Source organism: Bombina bombina, chromosome 2, assembly GCF_027579735.1.
Source record: "Bombina bombina isolate aBomBom1 chromosome 2, aBomBom1.pri, whole genome shotgun sequence".
NCBI lineage: Eukaryota > Metazoa > Chordata > Amphibia > Anura > Bombinatoridae > Bombina > Bombina bombina.
Window position 1 is genome coordinate 83,284,747 of NC_069500.1, and position 20,744 is coordinate 83,305,490.

The window sequence follows — 20,744 nt, forward strand, 5'->3', positions numbered from 1 at the left end:
AGAAAAAGTGTGTTTTTTTCCATTTTTTCCTCATATTTTGTATTTTTTTTATAGTAAATTATAAGATATGATGGAAATAATGATATATTTAGAAAGTCCATTTAATGGCGAGAAAAACGGTATATAATATGTGTGGGTACAGTAAATGAGTAAGAGGAAAATTACAGCTAAACACAAACACTGCAGAAATTTAAAAATAGCCATTGTCATTAAGGGTAAGAAAATTGAAAAATGGTCCGGTCATTAAGGGGTTAAAGAAAGTGGAACTTTTAAAGCTTTGCAGGTTTTTTGTTTTGCACAATTTAAAGGGACACTGTACCCAAATGTTTTCTTTTGTGATTCAGATAGAGCATGACATTTTAAGCAACTTTCTAATTTACTCCTACTATCAAATTTTCTTCATTCTCTTGGTATCTTTATTTGAAATGCAAGAAATTAAGTTTAGATGCCGGCCCATTTTTGGTGATCAACCTGGGTTGTTCTTGCTGATTGGTGGATAAACTCATCCACCAATAAAAAAGTGCTGTCCAGAGTGCTGAATAAAAAAAAAAGCTTAGATGTCTTTTTAAAATAAAGATAGCAAGAGAACAAAGAAAAATTGATAATAGGAATAAATTAGAAAGTGGCTTAAATTTGCATGCTCTATCTGAATCATGAAAGAAAAAATTTGGGTTCAGTGTCCCTTTAAGGGATCGTGAACAATGCAGGCACTGCAAAATATACAGCTCCTGTTTTGTATTTTGCACGTTTAACTGAATTTATTAGAAGTGGTCACAACTCAGATGTGTAGCTAGAGCTGCTGATTGGATTTGCAGCATATTCCGCTCGGGACCATAAATACTCTGCTAGTCTCAATCAGTACTTCTACCTTTGCAGGGGTTAAAGGGACAGTCAAGTCCAAAAAAAAATCTTTCATGATTTAAATAGGGCATGCAATTTTAAACAACTTCCCAATTTACTTTTAGCACCAATTTTGCTTTATTCTCTTGCTATTCTTAGTTGAAAGCTAAAACTAGGAGGTTCATATGCTAATTTCTTAGACCTTGAAGACTCTAATCTGAATGCATTTTGACCACTAGAGGGCATTAGTTCACATGTTTCATATAGATAACATTGAGCTCATGCACGTAAAGTGACCTAGGACTGAGCACTGATTGGCTAAACTGCATGTCTGTCAAAAGAACTGAAATAAGGGGGCAGTCAGCAGAAGCTTAGATACAAGATAATTACAGAGGTAAAAAGTATATTGATATAACTGTGTTGGTTGTGCAAAACTGGGGAACGGGTAAAAAGGGATTATGTTTCTTTTTAAACAACACAAATTCTGGTGTTGACTGTGATGGCAGTCTTAAAATGACTTATGGCCCTTCAAACGCCAAGATGGGGTTGTCCAGAGTGAAGATGCAGAGCTTTACTAACCAGCACTTGTAAAGAGTTAAAATAAGAGAAGGGCTCTAAACAATGCTACAGGCAAAGGAGGAAAAAATGAATGGCGACTAGCAATCCTACTACTGTAAATGTACCCAGCAGTTTAATGTCCCTTAAAGTGAATGTAAATTTTGATGCTAAAGTGCCTAGTTTTTAAAAATTTGGTTAAAAACAGGGGCACTTTAATTCATCAAAATTTACATTTTATTCCTGTTGTAAAAAAATACTTACCTTTAAATCTTCACAGCCTCCTCCTCCCGTTGCAAAGCCTCTTCCTGGGTCTAAAATGAGGAATCCGGCTTCCTCCAATCACCACGTTGAATCAGACACCGATTCCCCCGGGGGGGGGGGGGGGGGAAGCTGTGATTGGAAGATGACCTATCCATCATTTCTGAAAATAAGATTGAAATCCAGCACTCAGACCCAAGGTGTGTGCAAGCTAGCACAGGATCACTGCAAGGATCCAAACAGTATCCAAAATCTTCAAAAAATGCAGCAGCACCACTTCTCATATAAAAAGTTCCTTTATTAAACACATAGTAGGAGCAGGAAAAATAGAACGACGTTTCGGGTGGTTATCCCATGTGAACATGACTAAGGGATAACCACCCGAAACGTCGTTCTATTTTTCCTGCTCCTACTATGTGTTTAATAAAGGAACTTTTTATATGAGAAGTGGTGCTGCTGCATTTTTTGAAGATTTTCTATCCATCATTTCTGACGTCAGAAATGGCTTGCGACGACCGGAGGAAGCAGGAGCTGCTGTCAAGTTTAAAAGGTAAGTATTTTTTAACAACAGGAGTGAAATGTAAATTGTGATGAATTAAAGTGCCCCTGTTTTTAATTGAATTTTTAAAAACCGGGCACTTTAGCATCAAAATGTACATTTACTTTAAAAAATCAGTTGAAACAGGGTTAATATGTTTCAATAGATTGGAATTTAAAGGGACAGGCTAGACAAAATTAAACTTTCATGTTTCAGATAGGGCATGCAATTCTAAACAACTTTCCAGTTTACTTGTAACATCAAATTTGCTTTGTTCTCTTGGTATTGTTTTTTGAAAGCTAAACCTAGTCAAACTGATTTCTAAACCGTTTAAAACCTCATCTTATCAGTGTATTTTGATATTTTTACAGCTAGACAGTGCAAGTTCGTGGGTGTCATCTAGATAACATTGTGCTCACTCACATGGAGTTATTTATGAGTCAGCACTGACTGACTAAAATGCAAGTCTGTCAAAACAAATAAGATAAGGGGGTAGTCTGCAGAGGCTTAGATACAAGGTAATCACAGAGGTAAAAAGTGTATTAATATAAACAGTGATTGGTTATGCAAAACTGGGGAATGGGTAATAAAGGGATCATTTATAGACGATCCCTTTAATTTTAAAATATGAAAGTAAATTTTCTAAGGTGCCACTTTAAAACTGAATCAGGGAGCACCAAGTTGAGGTCAGTCATTAAAGAATGGGGACGGTCTTACGATCCTATTAACAGTTTAGTGTTTCACATTTTTCCCTAAAACAAACGCAGAATTGTTACGGAGTGAGAGTGGTGCTTTTACAACAAAGTGATTCGGGTCCATTGTGTAGATTATTTGCAGGTGTCAATGTTAGACCAGCACTCAGTCATTGTATACACATATACCGGCATGACCGTGACAGCATGGGGATCTCACCCTCTCATTGTGAACTTCACCACACTCAGTCTGGAGCCGGCCCCGCTCAACTCGGGCTGGAACTCCGCATCCCCCGCGATCACCTTCACGCCCACCATGTCGCTCCGAGTCCCCACTCAGTCACACCCCGGAGATGCTATGTTCTGACCCTCACACACTCAAGCGACTTCACTTTTTGCCCCGTCACGGTTGGCCCTAGAGAATGCTACTACTACCGCCCCACAATGCAAAACGAGGATTGGTGGCGTCATACCAGCATCCGCCATCTTACTTTCGGGCAATTCGCCCATATTGCAGTGAAAACCTTTGGCTACAAACAACAGCTGCAAAGTAAATGCATTGCAGCAATCTCAGGCAGCCAATGGAGTTAAAGAAGCTTATGTCATTAATAGAAAGACATATGTCTGCAATGCTTATTTATGTTACCTAAGCAGAGCATCATGTAACAATAATATAAGTGTATTATAATAATTATTCAGAAAGGAGTTTACTGTGATAACAAGGAAATGGAAATTATTAAATAATATAACTGAAACGGAAAATCATCAAATAATAGTTACACACAATTACTAATTTTGTCTGATACATCAAATATCTACACCCGTGAGGTTGTTTCTGCTTTTGCATGTTCATGCTTAAAATATTTTTCTTGCCAGTATACAAAATGGCTATAGTGTAATTACCTAATAGTTAACCTCCAGTTGAAAGATGGGTACATTGTAATTACGTCACTTCTTATGGACAATTTTCTGTTTTGAATGTAAAAGCTTTATTGCCATAAACTATCTTGCCAAATGTACAATTTGTAGACTACCGGAAGTGAGCAGAGTACCTCCAGATGTACCCATCTTTCAACTGGAGGTTGGTACGACAGTAGCAGTAAATCGAAGTGTTGTCACCATAGTGATAGTCAGCTGGTCAATTGGATAAGAGGGGACCGAGGGACATCAGAGCTGCATCTTCATCTCTGGGGTGAGTGACATTGACTCCCGGTTATTTACTTTTTAACGATGGTGTTAGACATATCCCTGTTAATGTGATGATTTTAGCCCTATAATCCTGTCATTTTACCCTGTCACATTTCTTCAAATGAATAATAGCACTGGGTTTATACCATGATTACTGAGTATAAACCCAATGCTATTATTCATTTGAAGAAATGTGACAGTGTAAAATGACAGGATTATAGGGCTAAGATCATCACATTAACAGGGATATGTCTAACACCATCGTTAAAAATACAGTGTATATATATATATATATATATATAATCAGTATTGCTTCAGAGAGGAATCTCTTGAAAGCTTGTCTTTTACTATGTTATGTTAGTCCAATAAAAAGGTATTACTGCAATACTCTTGTTATTAATTAATGTATATATATATATATAATCAGTATTGCTTCAGAGAGAAATCTCTTGAAAGCTTGTCTTTTACTATGTTATGTTAGTCCAATAAAAAGGTATTACTGCAATACTCTTGTTATTAATTAATGTATATATATATATATATATATATATATATATATATATATATATATAATAATACACACACTGTATATACACATAAGTACATATATATACACACCACCAGAAAAAGATTACAGCTCCATAAAGGCTCAGATGATAGCATTTTTTAGCATTAAAGTAATTTTTAATTAAGGTAAGTACATTGATTTTTTTAGACATGCTATTGCACGCTTAATAAAAAAAATGTGTGCCTCACTTTATTACTATATTCACTTTATTGTGGTGGTCTGGAACTGAATATATATATATATAATGTTGTAATAGCCTCCTTTTCATTTGGTGGGTCTTAAATATTTATGAGTTTGTAGGGTGAACCAGATACAGATAGGACAGTTTACCTGCTTGTGCACAAAATGTAATGCAAGTTAATGTGTTCCTTTTTAATGTTGCAACTTGTCTTCTCACCTCATGTGTAACATTTTGGATAAGTCAAATCAGTGAAGGTTATTTTGTGCAATGATTGTGTATTTGTTTGGTTCTTTAAAAGGATGTGAAACCCAAAACATTTTCTTTCGTGATTCAGATTGAGCATTCAATTTTAAAAACTTTCCAGTTTAATTCTACTATCTAATTTTCTTTGTTCCATTGGTATCCTTTGTTGAATATCATACATAAGTAGGCTCAGGAGCTGGGAGCTAGCTATTAATGGCTTCTCAATGTGTCCACCTTGTTCCCAGTTCTGTATTGCTGCTCCTTTAATAAAGGATACCAAGAAAAGAAGCAAAATTAGTAAAATAAGTAAATTGGAAAGTTGTTAAAAATTGTGTGTTTTATCTGAATTATGAAAGAGAAACATTTTGGGTTTCATGTCCCTCTAAAGATTTATTTGTTACTTTAGTATAGCTGCATTTAAATGATTAAACTTATAGGGATGGCTTTGCTAGCAAAACACATTGAAAATCAGCGGTGAACAATTCATACACTTAAACAGTGGTATAGCACCATGTTTATTCTTTTTTTCTTAATATTAGTGGGATATGTTTTATTTATTTAGAGAAACTTGGTTTATAAAAGATATAGTAGTTTGTATGTTTTTGCTACATGTTCTTTAAATTTGGATTTTTTTTCCCCTTGTGTGTTTAGCAAAGAAAGTCTGTTTTAGAAGGAGTTTCCATATGTGATTTATGCAAATGATGTGCACCCTGTCAACTCAGTAATAGAACAACGCTCAAAAATATTGTAAATTAATCTGAGATTAGTGTATATTGCAAAATATATTTTATACACATGGTGGAAATATGTACCATTCTCTAAGCTAGAACAGCAGTAATAGGTCAGATTTCTAGACTTTGATATGTTGCCAGTATGTGTTACTAAACTGGTATTGATACTGTTCAGTGTGCTAATTTAAAGACTAACTTTCAGTATTCATTACTTATAATGAATTGATTTTGGCCACCGTGTGGATTTATACAAGAGAAAATTATTTTGGTCATTGAAAATCTTCCTATTGTAATGATTGCTATGAGATACACAAATGTCTGAAGAAAAAAAAAAAAAGAATTCCTAGCCACTTAGATGTCCAGTCAATATCTATTTGTAAACATAAATTAAATCAAATTGATTGCTGTCAAATAACATCTTCCTTACTATGTTTGTCCCTTACTATGTTTTGTTCCTTACATCTTCCTTACTATGTTTGTCCCTTACTGTTATATGTAAATGTTATGATCTTTACTCCAGGGCTCGACAAACCCAGGAGCCAGGTAGCCACTGGCTCCTAAAACTCTACCCCTGGCGTCTAACTTTTTGGGTATACTCCATATATCTATTTACAAATACCACTGCAAGTTTAATCTTTGTGTTTTAATCTTTTTTAGGGTTTGTAGAAAGTATCTTCTTTATAGTATTGTTATGATAATTAGTATTAAAAAATGGACATTATAGTACGAAAATTACATGTTCTAACTCATTAGCACATGGCATTTGATGATTTAGAACTCAATCAAAGGAATTAAGCGGCAAAGCATTGTTAGTCCAGAGTGGATACAGCGGCTGAACTAATCAGCAACAGCACTACTTGCACAGCTGGGTCATGAGACTACCACTGCTGATTGGCTTACCAGCTATATCTGCTCCGAATCAGCAGTTCTCTGTGGTTCTTGAGCAGTACTTTCGGGGGGGGGGGGCAGTCTACACTTTAGTCATCTAAAAGTCTTGCCTTAGATTAAGCTGCAAATATCATCCTGCACACCTTTCTATATCAGCAGCAGGAACAGTAAAAAAGTTATTTTAAAATGAATATTGCTTCTGGTCACTTTGAAATGGCTGCAAAGCTCCTCCCATTGATGACATCATGCTCTGGGCTGCATTGATGCTCTCTGCTGAATAGGATTGGCAGTCAGTTGAATCCAGTTAGTGAGTCTTTTGTAACTAGTGAAGCCTTTAATGTAGCCCAGATCGTGATGCCATCAGTGGGCAGAGCTTGGTAGCCATTTCACACTGACCAGAAATAGTCATTTTTAAATACCTTTTTTTTACTGTTACTGCTGCATGATATAGAAAGGATGCAGGAGGCTATATGCGGCTTTAAGGTGACTCAGATGTAGACTGTTCCTTTAAACACTGCATTGCTGGGTGGTTAGTGCTAAAATTACACCCTCTAATTATTTAGTGTATGCCATTTTTATATTATAATGGCCCTTTAATAATAATAATAATAATAATAATAATAATATCATCATCTTTGTGGTGTTTAGTTTTCAAGGTTTTGTAGAAAATATCCTCTTAATACTACAGGACCCCATCTGTATGTTTGAGCTGTTCTATCTAAATCCTTGTCAACTTCATCTTTAAAGGGTCAGTTTACCCAAATTTTTCCTCCCCTTTAAATTGTTCCCAATTATCCATTTTACCTGCTGGAGACGATTAAATAGTTTATAAAAGTAGCTCTTTTACCCTTATATTGGCATTTTAAATAGCTGATTTAGCCTGTGGTATCCCCACCTATACTGAAAGTTTCTGGTCTTATGTCCAGGCTATTGACAGGCTATGTAAACACAGCCAGCAGACAAAATTATTCTCCCTGTGGGGTGCAGGTTAGTTAAAGGGATATGAAACCCAATTGTTTTCTTTCACGATTCAGAAAGAGTATGCAATTTTAAGTAACTTTCTAATTTACTCCTATATCTTTATTTGTAAAAGTAGGAATGTAAGCTTAGGGCAGTACTTTCCAACCTGTGTGTCGGTGGCAGTGTCTAGGTGTGTCCCTGCTTCAGCACAATTTTTTTTTTATTTACATTTTTTTTTTTACATTTTTGGGGGGTTTCCGACTTTCCGCCTGCCTGCTACACATATCACATGGTTGACATGTGATTGGATACCTAGTGGGTCACAGATCATCTTAACCTTTTGGCGCAGCTCAGTGGGAACTGAAACTATTCCCATTGGCGACTTTGGCGGCACATTGGCTCCTGACTGCACGTGTAGTCAGTGAGTGGTATAGCAGTGTGTTTGCAGTGCAGGCAGTTGTTAGTCCGACTCGCAGAGCTCTGAGGGCGGCAGCTTAAACGCTGAACTGAAGTCAGAAGTCAAATTGTTTTTTGTTGTTGTTGCAGCTAGCTCCCAGTAGTGCATTGCTGCTCCTGCTCTTGATATATGGATAGGAAGTGGAAGCTTAAAAATGCTTGATGATGAAATGCGAGTATCTTTATCTAATATTCCACCAAATGCTCAGAAACTGTGTTCATCCCATCAACCTCATACATCCCATTAATATAGTAAGTAGCTATTGGTGTTATTAAACTTTTTTTTTAATTCTTGCACATACAGTACATACTGTTACTTGTAAATACATTTCGTTATTATATAATTTATGTATATGACCGTATCTCTTAAAACAAGTTAGTTTAACCTCCTGTTTGCAAGTACAACTGAATTACTGTGTCGTGAAATGATGTATGTCTAAAAAGTGTGTCACCAACATGAAAAGTTTGGAAAGCTCTGGCTTACGGGTTTACACTTAGCCACCAATCATCAAGTGCTACCCATGTTCTGAACCAAAAATGGGCCGGCTCCTAAGCTTATATTCCTGCTTTTCAAATAAAGATACCAAGAGTTTCATATCCATTTAAAGGGACAGTAAACCTTAAAAATAATGTTATATAATTCTGCACATAGTGCAGAATTATATAACATTATATTAGCGCAAACATTATAAAACATAATTTCCCCTTTGAATTTTTTTAAAAAAATGCTGTTTTACAGACCCGCTCTGTGATCTTCTGAGCGGGTCTGTTTTTTTCAAACAGCGCATCGGGCCAGCTGTATAGTCACAGCCTGACAGAGCAGGAGCGAGCTGCACTTAGTGCTATGGCGCAGTCGGGCCGGGCTGTGACTATACAGCTGGCCCGATACGCTGTTTGAAAAAAACAGAACCGCTCAGAAGATCACAGAGAGCGGGTCTGTAAAACAGCAGTTTTTTTTTAAAAAAAAATTCAAAGGGGAAATTATGTTTTATAATGTTATATAATTCTGCACTATGTGCAGAATTATATAACATTATTTTTAAGGTTTACTGACACTTTAAGTAATAAAAAACGTTTGTTTTCCATTGTCCTCCCTAAATATTGAGCTTTGGTTTTCCAGACAATTATAAGATAAGGAAGCAAGTATGTGTACACAAAGTGATAATACAACTAGATCTGATATTACTGCAAGCTCAACCCATTTCAATAGGTTGTGGTTTAAAAAGATAAAACCAGCTAATTCATATACACAAATAAACCTGAAAATGCAATTTCTCATACATTTTATACTCTGCAGCTGGCATAACAAGTCATTGAAAATACATTAAGGGAAAAACAATTTTACAGTGTACTTTAATGCATATTAATATGTTCCCCACACTTACCTAATTTCTTTAATGGCGAAAATGACTTATGTGTAGTTAGAGCCACTTACTACAATAATGTTACACGCCATACAACACATTTTACGTATGTTTATGCAAAGCTAAGCGCTATTAGCATGTGTTGCACACTTGCATCACATCTCTTCTGTGAAGTACCTGCTAGCCCCTGTTATCTGCTGTAGATTGTTAGCTCTTTTGCTTATCTTATGTATATATAACTTTTATTTTGCTGTGTGGAATATATTTATTGTCATTTGTTTTGTGCCAGCATATGCCACAGCATTATTCAGAGGTATAATGTAGCCGCAATACAAACCATTATATAAAATACAGAATGAGATGAGAACTGTAGCTCAGAAGAACTTTCAATCTTAGGAGAAACGCAGGTTTTTTTTTTTCTTTTTAAATGTTGGAGAAGTATTGAATTATTGTATAGCGTTTTATGGTGAATCGCCAATAATTTTACTTCCTTATTTTCAATTATGCCCTTTAAATATGTCTGTTTAACTTTTAAAGGTTTATGTGTAGAAGAACACTAAATAAATGTTATGCCAATCATTTGAGCTTCTTGAGGAATTTTTTTTAAAAACATAATTTGCAACATTTAAAAATATTATTTTCAATAAATAGTGGGCATTGTCAGAGGTTTTATTTATGTAACTTATGTGGTTTGTTGACTTTTTTTTTCTTTTTGAATTGTTAGTTTTTCCTTAAGGAATAAATGTGCTTATTTTCCAATGGAAACTAGCTGACATTCTACCATTCTACATGACTCATGCAGTTTTTGTTGTCGTTATTTCTTCTTATAAAGGGATAGTAAAGTCCTAAATAACTAGCATGATTCAGATAGGGTATGTCATTTTAAACAACTTTATAATTTACTTTTATCATTAAATTTGCTTTGTTCTCTTGGTATTCTTAGTTGAAAGCTAAACCTGGGTAGGCTCATATGCTAATTTTTAAGCCCTTGAAGGCCGTCTCTTATCTGAATGCATTTTTAAAAAAAATGCAGCTAGAGGGTATTAGTTCATGTGTCTCATGTAAATAACATTGTGCTTACGCACATGGGGTTATTTAAAGGGACAGTCTAGTCCAAAATAAACTTTCATGATACAGATAGGGCATGTAATTTTTAACAACTTTCCCATTTACTTTTTTACTTTTTATCACCAATTTTGCTTTGTTCTCTTGGTATTCTTATTTGAAAGCTAAACCTAGGTAGGCTCATATGCTAATTTCTTAGACCTTGAAGGCCGCCTCTTATATGAATGCGTTTTGACCATTTTTCACCACTAGAGGGCGTTTTTCATGTGTATCATATTGATAACATTGTGCTCATGTACGTGTGGTTACCTAGGAGTTAGCACTGATTGGCTAAAATGCAAGTCTGTCAAATGAACTGAAATAAGGGGGCAGTTTGCAGAGGCAAGAAGTGTATTAATATAGCTGTGTTGGTTATGCAAAACTATGGAATGGGTAATAAAGGGAATATCTATCATTTAAAACAATAACAATTCTGGTGTAGACTGTCCCTTTAAGAGTCAGCACTAATTTCCTGAAATGCAAGTTTGTCAAAAGATCTGAAATAAGGAGGCAGTTAGCAGAAGCTTAGAAACAAGGTAATTATAGAGAAAAAGTATATTTCTTTTTTTTTTTTTTATTATTATTTTTAAGTTTAATGCAAAGTTACAATTTGAAATAATGAAAATACAGAACAGTACAGTAGATGTTTGCACTAAAGTATATTTCTATAAGTGTTGGGTATGCAAATCTGGGGACTGGAAAATAAAGGGATTAGCTATCTTTTTAAACAATAACGTTGTTGGTGTTTACTATCCCTAATGTAAGGGAATTACAGATCTGTGAAATTAAAATACCAGGTAATGACTGTGCCTTAATATGCATTCAGATGTTTTAGGGTAGCTGCTAAATTGCTACTGCAGAGAAATGACATCCCAAAAAATGTTTTTTCATGATTCAGATAGAACATACAATTCTAATTTAATTCAATTATCAAATTTGCTTCACTTGGTATCCTTTGTTGAAGGAGCAGCAATGCACTACTGTGAGTTAGCTGAACACATTGAGTAAGCCTATGACAAGAGACATATATGTGATGCCACCATCAGCAGCTAGCTCCCTGGAGTGCATAGCTGCCCCCTTAGCCTACCTAGGTATGCTTTTCAACAACATATACTAAGAGAAAGGAACAAATTAGATAGCAGTACATTGGAAACATGTTTAAAAGTGTATGCTCTTGTCTGAATCATGAAAGAAAAATATTTTTTTATGCCCCTTTAAGTCTAAAGATTGTTTCTGTTATCCCTTTGTTAGATATAAAATTGATAATGAATCAAAAGGGGGTACACAAATGACACATGTATCAGAAATATACCAATATATCAAACTACACCAATAATATACTAATAATATTGGAACAGCAGAAGTGTCCTTAAAGGGACACTAAACCCAAATTTTTTATTTAATGATTCAGATAGAGCATGCATTTTTAAGCAACTTTCTAATTTACTCCTATTATCAAATTTTCTTCGTTCTCTTGCTATCTTAGGAGCCAGCACATTTTTGGTTCAGAACCTGGGTTACGCTTGCTGATTGGTGCCTAAATATAGACACCAATAAGCAAGCGCTGTCCAGGGTGCTGAATTTTAAAATGGCCAACTTATAAAGGGACATGGACTATGGAGTAAATTAGAAAGTTGCTTAAAATTGCTTCTCTATCTGAATCATGAAAGAAAAAAAATTGGGTTTAGTGTCCCTTTAATAAAAGCAATCCTAGGGCAGCACTCCTGTAATGGTCCTGGTAATCCAAATAGCTGAAAGACAATGAGAAACAGAGGAGTTCCTTATAGGGTAATAACATCAAGCCTAATCTTGGATATATCATATAGATACAGTTCCACATTCACGTGTTAATGAGATCCATACAGGACATCCTTTTACGGAGTACAGCCGACCGCTCCTTTTGGTCCCTGCTCTGTTTCCCTGCACGGGGTAGAGCTGATTGCTCCAATCGAGTTTCTGCTCTGACAGGGTTAAGTGCGCTGGATCACTCTCATTCCAGCTTGCCATACGAGTACTATAAGTGGTGCTCATTAACACGTGAGTGTAACTGTATCTATGATATATGCAAGTTTTAGCTTGACATTATTACCCTATGAGGTGCCCCCTTTTGTTTCTGAGGGAAATTGAAAAACAATCCCCATGTTTCATGCATATTAAAGGGACATGAACCCTATTTTTTTCGTTCTTTCATGTTTCAGACAGAGCATGCGATTCTCCAATTTACTATTATCTAATTTGTTTTGTTAATTGGTATCCTTGTTGAAAAGCATACCTAGGTAGGCTCAGGAGCTGAGAGCTAGCTGTTGATTGGTAGCTGCAAATATATGCCTTTTGTCATTGGCTTGACAATGTGTACAGCTAGCTCCCAGTGGTGCATCTTTAATGTAATGTAATTTTCCTCTTACTCATTTACTGTACCCACACATTATGTACCGCTTTTTTTCACCATTAAATGGACTTTCTAAAGATAGCATTTTTTTCATCATATCTTATAATTTACTACAAAAAAAATGATAAAATATGATGGAAAAAACACACTTTTCTTCTATTAGGTATGACGAGTCCACGGATTCATCCTTTACTTGTGGGATATTCTCCTCCTGCTAACAGGAAGTGGCAAAGAGCGCCACAGCAAAGCTGTCTATATAGCTCCTCCCTTAGCTCCACCCCCAGTCATTCTCTTTGCCTACTCTAAGTACTAGGAAGGGTAAAGCGAAAGAGGTGATAAAATGTTTGTTTTTATTTCTTCAAGCAAGAGTTTTTTATTTTAAATGGTACCGGTGTGTACTATTTACTCTCAGGCAGAAGATGGATGAAGACTTCTGCCTGGAGGCTGATGATCTTAGCATTTGTCACTAAGATCCAGAGCAGTTCCCACAGAATGGCTGAGGAGTACAAGAAACTTCAGTGTGAGGAACGTTTTCATGCTATATAGCAGTGAGGTATGTTCAGTCATTTTTTCTGGAGAGACTGTGTTATTTCAGAAAGGCTGACAGTATCCCCATGAGGGTAAGGGTAAGCAGTAATCCTAAAGTATACAGAGGGGTATTACTGGACTTGCATATTGGGCTATGAAAAAATGATTGGCACTGAGTTTGAATGTTTGTGGGCATTTTTTTCTGAACTGGGAGTGCTGATAACGTTTTTGACAATAACGTTTTGTGAGACTTTATTGAGGGTACACTTGGCTTCTTTTTGGGGTTTCAGAACCCACATGGCTAGTTTGAGACCGCTCTGTTGCGGTTCATTTAGGCTTAAAAAACATTGAGTGAGATGGGCGGGGCCTATTTTCGCGCCTCAGTTGCGCAGTTGTAATTGCAAAGTAAGCAGCAAGCTCCAACTCCGGTGGGCCCTTGTGGAAGTGTTGGGCCAAATCGAAGCTTTAACCCCGTTTTTCCAATTCCCTCATGCACTGAAAGGGCAATAAATTGCAAAGAACATATTTTAGCTAATAAAAGTATGTCGCAGGATGATTCTCAGTCAGAAGGGAATCAGGTTATGCCATCTAATTCTCCCCAAGTGTCACAACCATTAACGCCCGCACAAGCGACGCCAAGTACTTCTAGTGTGTCTAATTCTTTCATCCTGCAAGATATGGCCGCAGTTATAAATACTACCCTCACAGAGGTTTTATCTAAGCTGCCTGGGTTGCAGGGGAAGCGCAGTAGGTCTGGTGTGAGAGTAAATGCTGAGCCCTCTGACGCTTTATTAGCCATATCCGATGTACCCTCACAATGTTCTGAGTTGGGGGTGAGGGATTTGCTGTCTGAGGGAGAGATTTCTGATTCAGGAAAGATGTTCCCTCAGGCAGACTCAGATATGACGGCTTTTAGTTCCGCTTGTTGCTCAGGGAGGTTTTAGCGACTCTGGATGATTGTGACCCTATTGTAGTTCCAGAGAAATTGTGTAAAATGGACAGATATCTTGAGGTTCCTGCCTACACTAATGTTTTTCCGGTCCCTAAAGAGGATTTCGGACATTGTTGCTAAGGAGTGGGATAGACCAGGTATTCCCTTTTCTCCCCTCCTACTTTTAAGAAAATGTTTCCCATATCAGACACCATGCGGGATTCGTGGCAGACGGTCCCTAAGGTGGAGGGAGCTATTTCTACCCTGGCTAAGCGTACAACTATACCTATTGAGGACAGTTGTGCTTTCAAAGATCCTATAGATAAAAAATTAGAGGGTCTCCTAAAGAAAATATTTATTCATCAGGGTTTTCTTCTGCAACCTATAGCGTGCATTGTTCCTGTAACTACTGTAGCTGCTTTTTGGTTTGAGGCTCTAGAGGAGGCTCTTCAGGTTGAGACCCCATTAGATGATATTCTGGATAGAATTAGGGCTCTCAAGCTAGCTAATTCTTTCATTACAGATGCCGCTTTTCAACTTTTCAAATTAGCGGCAACGAATTCAGGTTTTGCCATTTTAGTGCGTAGAGCGTTATGGCTTAAGTCCTGGTATGCTGACGTGTCATCAAAATCTAAGCTTTTAGCCATCCATTTAAAGGGTAAGACCCTATTCGGGCCTGAACTGAAAGAGATCATTTCAGACATCACTGGAGGAAAAGGCCATGCCCTTCCTCAGGATGGGACAAATATGATGAGGACCAAACAAAATAATTTTCGTTCCTTTCGAAACTTCAAAGGTGGTCCCTCTTCCTCCTCCCCTGCTGCAAAGCAAGAGGGGAATTTTGCTCAATCCAAGTCAGTCTGGAGACCTAACCAGACTTGGAACAAAGGTAAACAGGCCAAGAAGCCCGCTGCTGCCTCCAAGACAGCATGAAGGGGCAGCCCCCGATCCGGGACCGGATCTAGTAGGGTGCAGACTTTCTCAATTTGCTCAGGCTTGAGCAAGAGACGTTCAGGACTCCTGGACTTTAGAAATTGTGACCCAGGGGTATCTTCTAGACTTCAAAGATTCCCCTCCAAGGGGGAGATTCCATCTTTCTCGATTATCTGTAAACCAGACAAAAAGAGAGTCGTTCTTACACTGTGTAGAAGACCTATATACCATGGAAGTAATCTGCCCAGTTCCAAAAACAGAACAGGGGCAGGGGTTTTACTCCAATCTGTTTGTGGTTCCCAAAAAAGAGGGAACCTTCAGACCAATTTTAGATCTCAAGATCTTAAACAAATTCCTCAGAGTCCAATCCTTCAAGATGGAGACCATTCGGACTATTTTACCAATGAATCCAGCAGGGTCAATATATAATCACCGTGGATTTAAAGGATGCGTATCTGCACATCTCTATCCACAAAGATCATCATCAGTTTCTCAGTTTCGTCTTTCTGGACAAGCATTACCAGTGTGTGGCTCTTCCCTTCGGGTTGGCCACAGCTCCCAGAATTTTCACAAAGGTGCTAGGGTCCCTTCTGGCGGTCCTAAGGCCGCGGGGCATAGCAGTGTCGCCTTATCTGGACGATATCTTAATTCAGGCGTCAACTTACCAACTAGCCAAATCTCACACAGACATTGTGTTGGCTTTTCTAAGATCTCACGGGTGGAAGGTGAACGTAAAAAAGAGTTCACTTGCCCCTCTCACAAGAGTTCCTTTCCTGGGAACTCTGATAGATTCGGTAGACATGAAAATTTTTCTGACGTAGGTCAGGAAATCAAAGATTTTAACCACCTGCCGAGCTCTTCATTCCATTCCTCGGCCGTCAGTGGCTCAGTGTATGGAGGTAATCGGACTAATGGTAGCGGCAATGGACATAGTTCCGTTTGCTCGCTTGCATCTCAGACCACTGCAACTATGCATGCTCAAACAGTGGAATGGGGATTATGCAAATTTATCTCCTCAGATAAATCTAGATCAAGAGACCAGAGACTCTCTTCTCTGGTGGTTGTCACAGGATCATCTGTCCCAGGGAATGTGTTTCCGCAGGCCAGCATGGGTCATAGTGACAACGGACGCCAGCCTATTGGGCTGGGGTGCAGTTTGGAATTCCCTGAAAGCACAGGGAGTGTGGACTCAGGAGGAGGCTCTCCTCCCGATAAATATTCTAGAATTGAGAGCGATATTCAACGCGCTTCAGGCGTGGCCTCAGCTGGCTTCGGCCAGATTCATAAGATTCCAGTCGGACAATATCACGACTGTAGCATATGTCAATCATCAGGGGGGAACAAAGAGTTCTCTAGCGATGATAGAGGTTACCAAAATAATTCGATGGGCAGAGACTCACTCTTGCCATCTATCACCAATCTATATCCCAGGAGTGGAGAACTGGGAAGCGGATTTTCTAAGTCGTCAGACTTTTCATCTGGGGGAGTGGGAACTAACTCCATCCGGAGGTGTTTGCACTATTGATTCATCAATGGGGCACACCAGAATTGGATCTGATGGCGTCTCGTCAGAATGCCAAACTTCCTTGTTACGGTTCCAGATCAAGGGATCCTCAAGCAGTACTGATAGATGCTCTAGCATCATTTCCTCTCCTCCCTCGTCTGATTGCCAGAATCAAACAGGAGAGAGCTTCGGTGATTTTGATAACACCTGCGTGGCCACGCAGGACTTGGTATGCAGACCTGGTGGACATGTCATCTCTACCACCATGGACACTACCTCTGAGACGGGACCTTCTCATTCAAGGTCCGTTCCAGCATCCAAATCTAGTTTCTCTACGGCTGACTGCCTGGATATTGAACGTTTGATTTTATCCAAGCGGGGATTCTCTGAGTCGGTCATAGATACCTTGATTCAGGCTCGAAAGCCTGTCACTAGGAAGATTTATCATAAGATATGGCGTAAATATCTTTATTGGTGTGAATCCAAAGGCTACTCATGTAGTAAGATCAGGATTCCTAGGATTTTGTCCTTTCTCCAAGAAGGATTGGAGAAGGGGTTATCAGCTAGTTCCCTAAAGGGACAGATATCTGCTTTGTCAATTTTACTGCACAAGTGTCTGGCAGATGTTCCAGACGTTCATTCGTTTTGTCAGGCTTTAGTTAGAATCAAGCCTGTGTTTAAACCTGTTGCTCCGCCATGGAGTTTGAATTTAGTTCTTAAAGTTTTTCAAGGGGTTCCGTTTGAACCTATGCATTCCATAGATATTAAGCTTCTATCTTGGAAAGTTCTGTTTTTAGTTGCTATCTCTTCGGCTCGAAGAGTTTCTGAACTATCTGCATTGCAATGCGACTCGCCTTATCTTGTTTTTCATTCTGATAAGGTGGTTTTGCGTACCAAACCTGGATTTCTTCCTAAGGTTGTTACTAATAAGAATATTAATCAGGAAATTGTTGTTCCTTCCCTGTGTCCTAATCCTTCCTCTAAGAAGGAGTGTCTGTTGCACAACTTGGACGTGGTTTGTGCTTTGAAGTTTTACTTGCAAGCGACCAAAGATTTCCGTCAAACATCTTCTCTGTTTGTTGTCTATTCTGGAAAGCGTAGAGGTCAAAAAGCTACGGCTACCTCTCTTTCTTTTTGGCTGAAAAGCATCATCCGTTTGGCATACGAGACTGCTGGACAGCAGCCTCCTGAAAGAATTACAGCTCACTCTACTAGAGCGGTGGCTTCCACATGGGATTTTAAAAATGATCTTCACTTCATACCTTTTCCAAATTTTACAAATTTTATACTTTTGCTTCTTGAGAGGCTAGTTTTGGGAGAAGATTTCTTCAAGCAGTGGTGCCTTCTGTTTAGGCATCTGTCTTGTCCCTCCCATTCATCCGTGTCCTATAGCTTTGGTATTGTATCCCAGAAGTAAAGGATGAATCCGTGGACTCGTCGTACCTTATAGAAGAAAAGTAAATTTATGCTTACCTGATAAATTAATTTCTTCTATGGTACGACGAGTCCACGGCCCGCCCTGTCATTTTAAGACAGATTATATTTTTTTGATTTAAACTTCAGTCACCTCTGCACTTTTTAGTTTCTCCTTTTTCTTCCTGTACCTTTGGTCGAATGACTGGGGGGTGGAGCTAAGGGAGGAGCTATATAGACAGCTCTGTTGTGGTGCTCTTTGCCACTTCCTGTTAGCAGGGGGATAATATCCCACAAGTAAAGGATGAATCCGTGGACTCATCGTACCATAGAAGAAATTAATTTATCAGGTAAGCATAAATTAACTTTTTCTAACTTTGACCCCCAAAATCTGTTACACATCTACAAGCACCAAACAACAACCATGCTAAATAATTTTTAAATTTTGTCCTGAGTTTAGAAATACCCAATGTTTACAAGTTGTTTTTTTGCAAGTTATAGGGCAATAAGAGCAAGTAGCACTTTGCTATTTCCAAACCATTTTTTTTTCTTCAAAATTAGCGCTAGTTACATTGTAACACTGATATCTATCTGGAATCCCTGAATAACCCTTGACATGTATATATTTTTTTTTAGTAGCCAACCCAAAGTATTGATCTAGGCCCATTTTGGTATCTTTCATGCCACCATTTCACCGCCAAATGCAATCAAATGAAAAAAATTGTTAACTTTTTCACAAACTTTAGGTTTCTCACGGAAATTATTTACAAACAGCTTGTGCAATTATGGCACAAATGGTTGTAAATGCTTCTCTGGGATCCCCTTTGTTCAGAAATAGCAGACATATATGGCTTTGGCGTTGCTTTTTGGTAATTAGAAGGCCGCTAAATGCCGCTGCACACCACACTTTTATTATGCCTGGCAGGGAAGGGGTTAATTAGGTAGCTTGTAGGGTTAATTTTATCTTTAGTGTAGAGATCAGCCTCCCACCTGACACATCCCATCCCCTGATCCCTCCTTGACCCCCTCAAACAGCTCTCTTACCTCTCCCACCTCGCAATTGTCACCGCGATCTTAAAGGGACACTTAACCCAGTTTTTTTCTTTCGTGATTCAGATAGAATATGAAATTTTAAGCAACTTTCTAATTTACTCCTATTATCAAATTTGCTTTATTCTCTTGGTATCTTTATTTGAAATGCAAGAATGAAAGTTTAGATGCCGGACCATCTTTGTGAACAACCTGGATTGTCCTTGCTGATTGGTAGATACATTCATCCACCAATAAAACAGTGCTGTCCAGAGGTCTGAACCAAAAAATAGCTTAGATGCCATCTTTTTCAAATAAAGATAGCCAGAGAACAAAGAAAAATTGATAATAGGAGTAAATTAGAAAGTTGCTTAAAATTGCATGCTCTATCTGAATCACAAAATAAAAAAATTTGGGTTCAGTGACCCTTTAAAGGGATACTAACCCCATTTTTTTTCTTTCATGATTCAGATAGAGCATGAGATTTTAAGCACCTTTCTAATTTACTCCTATTATCAATTTTTCTTTGTTCTCATGCTATCTTGATTTGAAAAAGCAGTACTGTAAGCTTTAGAGCCAGACCATTTTTTGTTCAGCACATGGGTAGCACTTGCTGATTTGTGGCTAAATGTAGCAAACCATTGCTGATTTGTGGCTAAATGTAGCAAACCAATCAGCAGCTCTACCAAGGTGCTGAACTATAAAATGGGCCGGGTCCTAACCTTTTATTACTGCTTTTTCAAATCAAGATAACATGAGAACAAAGAAAAATTGCTAATAGGAGTAAATTAGAAAGTTGCTTAAAATTGCATGCTCTATTTGAATCATGAAAGAAAAAATGTGGGGTTAGTATCCCTTTAAGTACTGGCAGAAAGTCTGCCAGTACTAAAACAAAAGGCTTTTTTAATATACATTTTTATTTTATTATTTTTTATATATATTCTGCAGTGTTGAATCCCCCCAAACGGCTCTCTAACCCTACCCTCTCTACCTATTTGCCGCCATCTTGGGTACTGGCAGCTGTTTGCCAGTACCCAGTTTACTAAAAAAAAACAAAAAAAAAACATTTTTCTGTAGTGTAGCTGCCCCCCCCCCCCCTCAATACCCTCCCAGATCTCTTTCCCAACACTTATTCCCCCCTCTCCCTCCTTTCCTTACACTTATTCTTTTCCGTAGTGTAGCGGTCCCACCCCCCGCCCCTTATGCGCGCACCAGGACCCATCATCCACCCTGAACCGGAACTCCACCAGCGATGGGCCGCCCACCCGCCTCCCCCCTATCCCTCCCACGTCACCAACGATCTGCACCATCGCTGGCCGATGCGTCGGTTGCTCAAAAAAGGGTATTGCAGGATGCCTCAATATTGAGGCATCACTGCAAATACCCTGAAAGTGACTGGAAGGGATCACAATTGCTTCCACTGCTTGAAACCTCTGAGGACCTGCCAG

General features: G+C 38.2%; 2 protein-coding genes across 2 annotated transcripts in view; one reads left to right on the forward strand and one right to left on the reverse strand.

The window, feature by feature from the left end:
- TXNL1 (thioredoxin like 1) overlaps positions 1-3,358 on the reverse strand; it is a 53,511-nt gene extending 50,153 nt beyond the window's left edge. The window contains exon 1 of the mRNA XM_053701141.1: positions 3,107-3,358. Within this exon, the coding sequence (XP_053557116.1) occupies positions 3,107-3,204 (98 nt within the window). The 5' untranslated portion in view covers positions 3,205-3,358. The remainder of the gene's footprint in view (positions 1-3,106) is intronic.
- Positions 3,359-3,926: 568 nt separating this feature from the next.
- Positions 3,927-20,744, forward strand: part of WDR7 (WD repeat domain 7) — a 1,007,279-nt gene continuing 990,461 nt past the window's right edge. Inside the window, 1 exon segment of the mRNA XM_053701142.1 lies at positions 3,927-4,078. The gene's annotated coding sequence lies outside the window, so the exon portion shown is untranslated.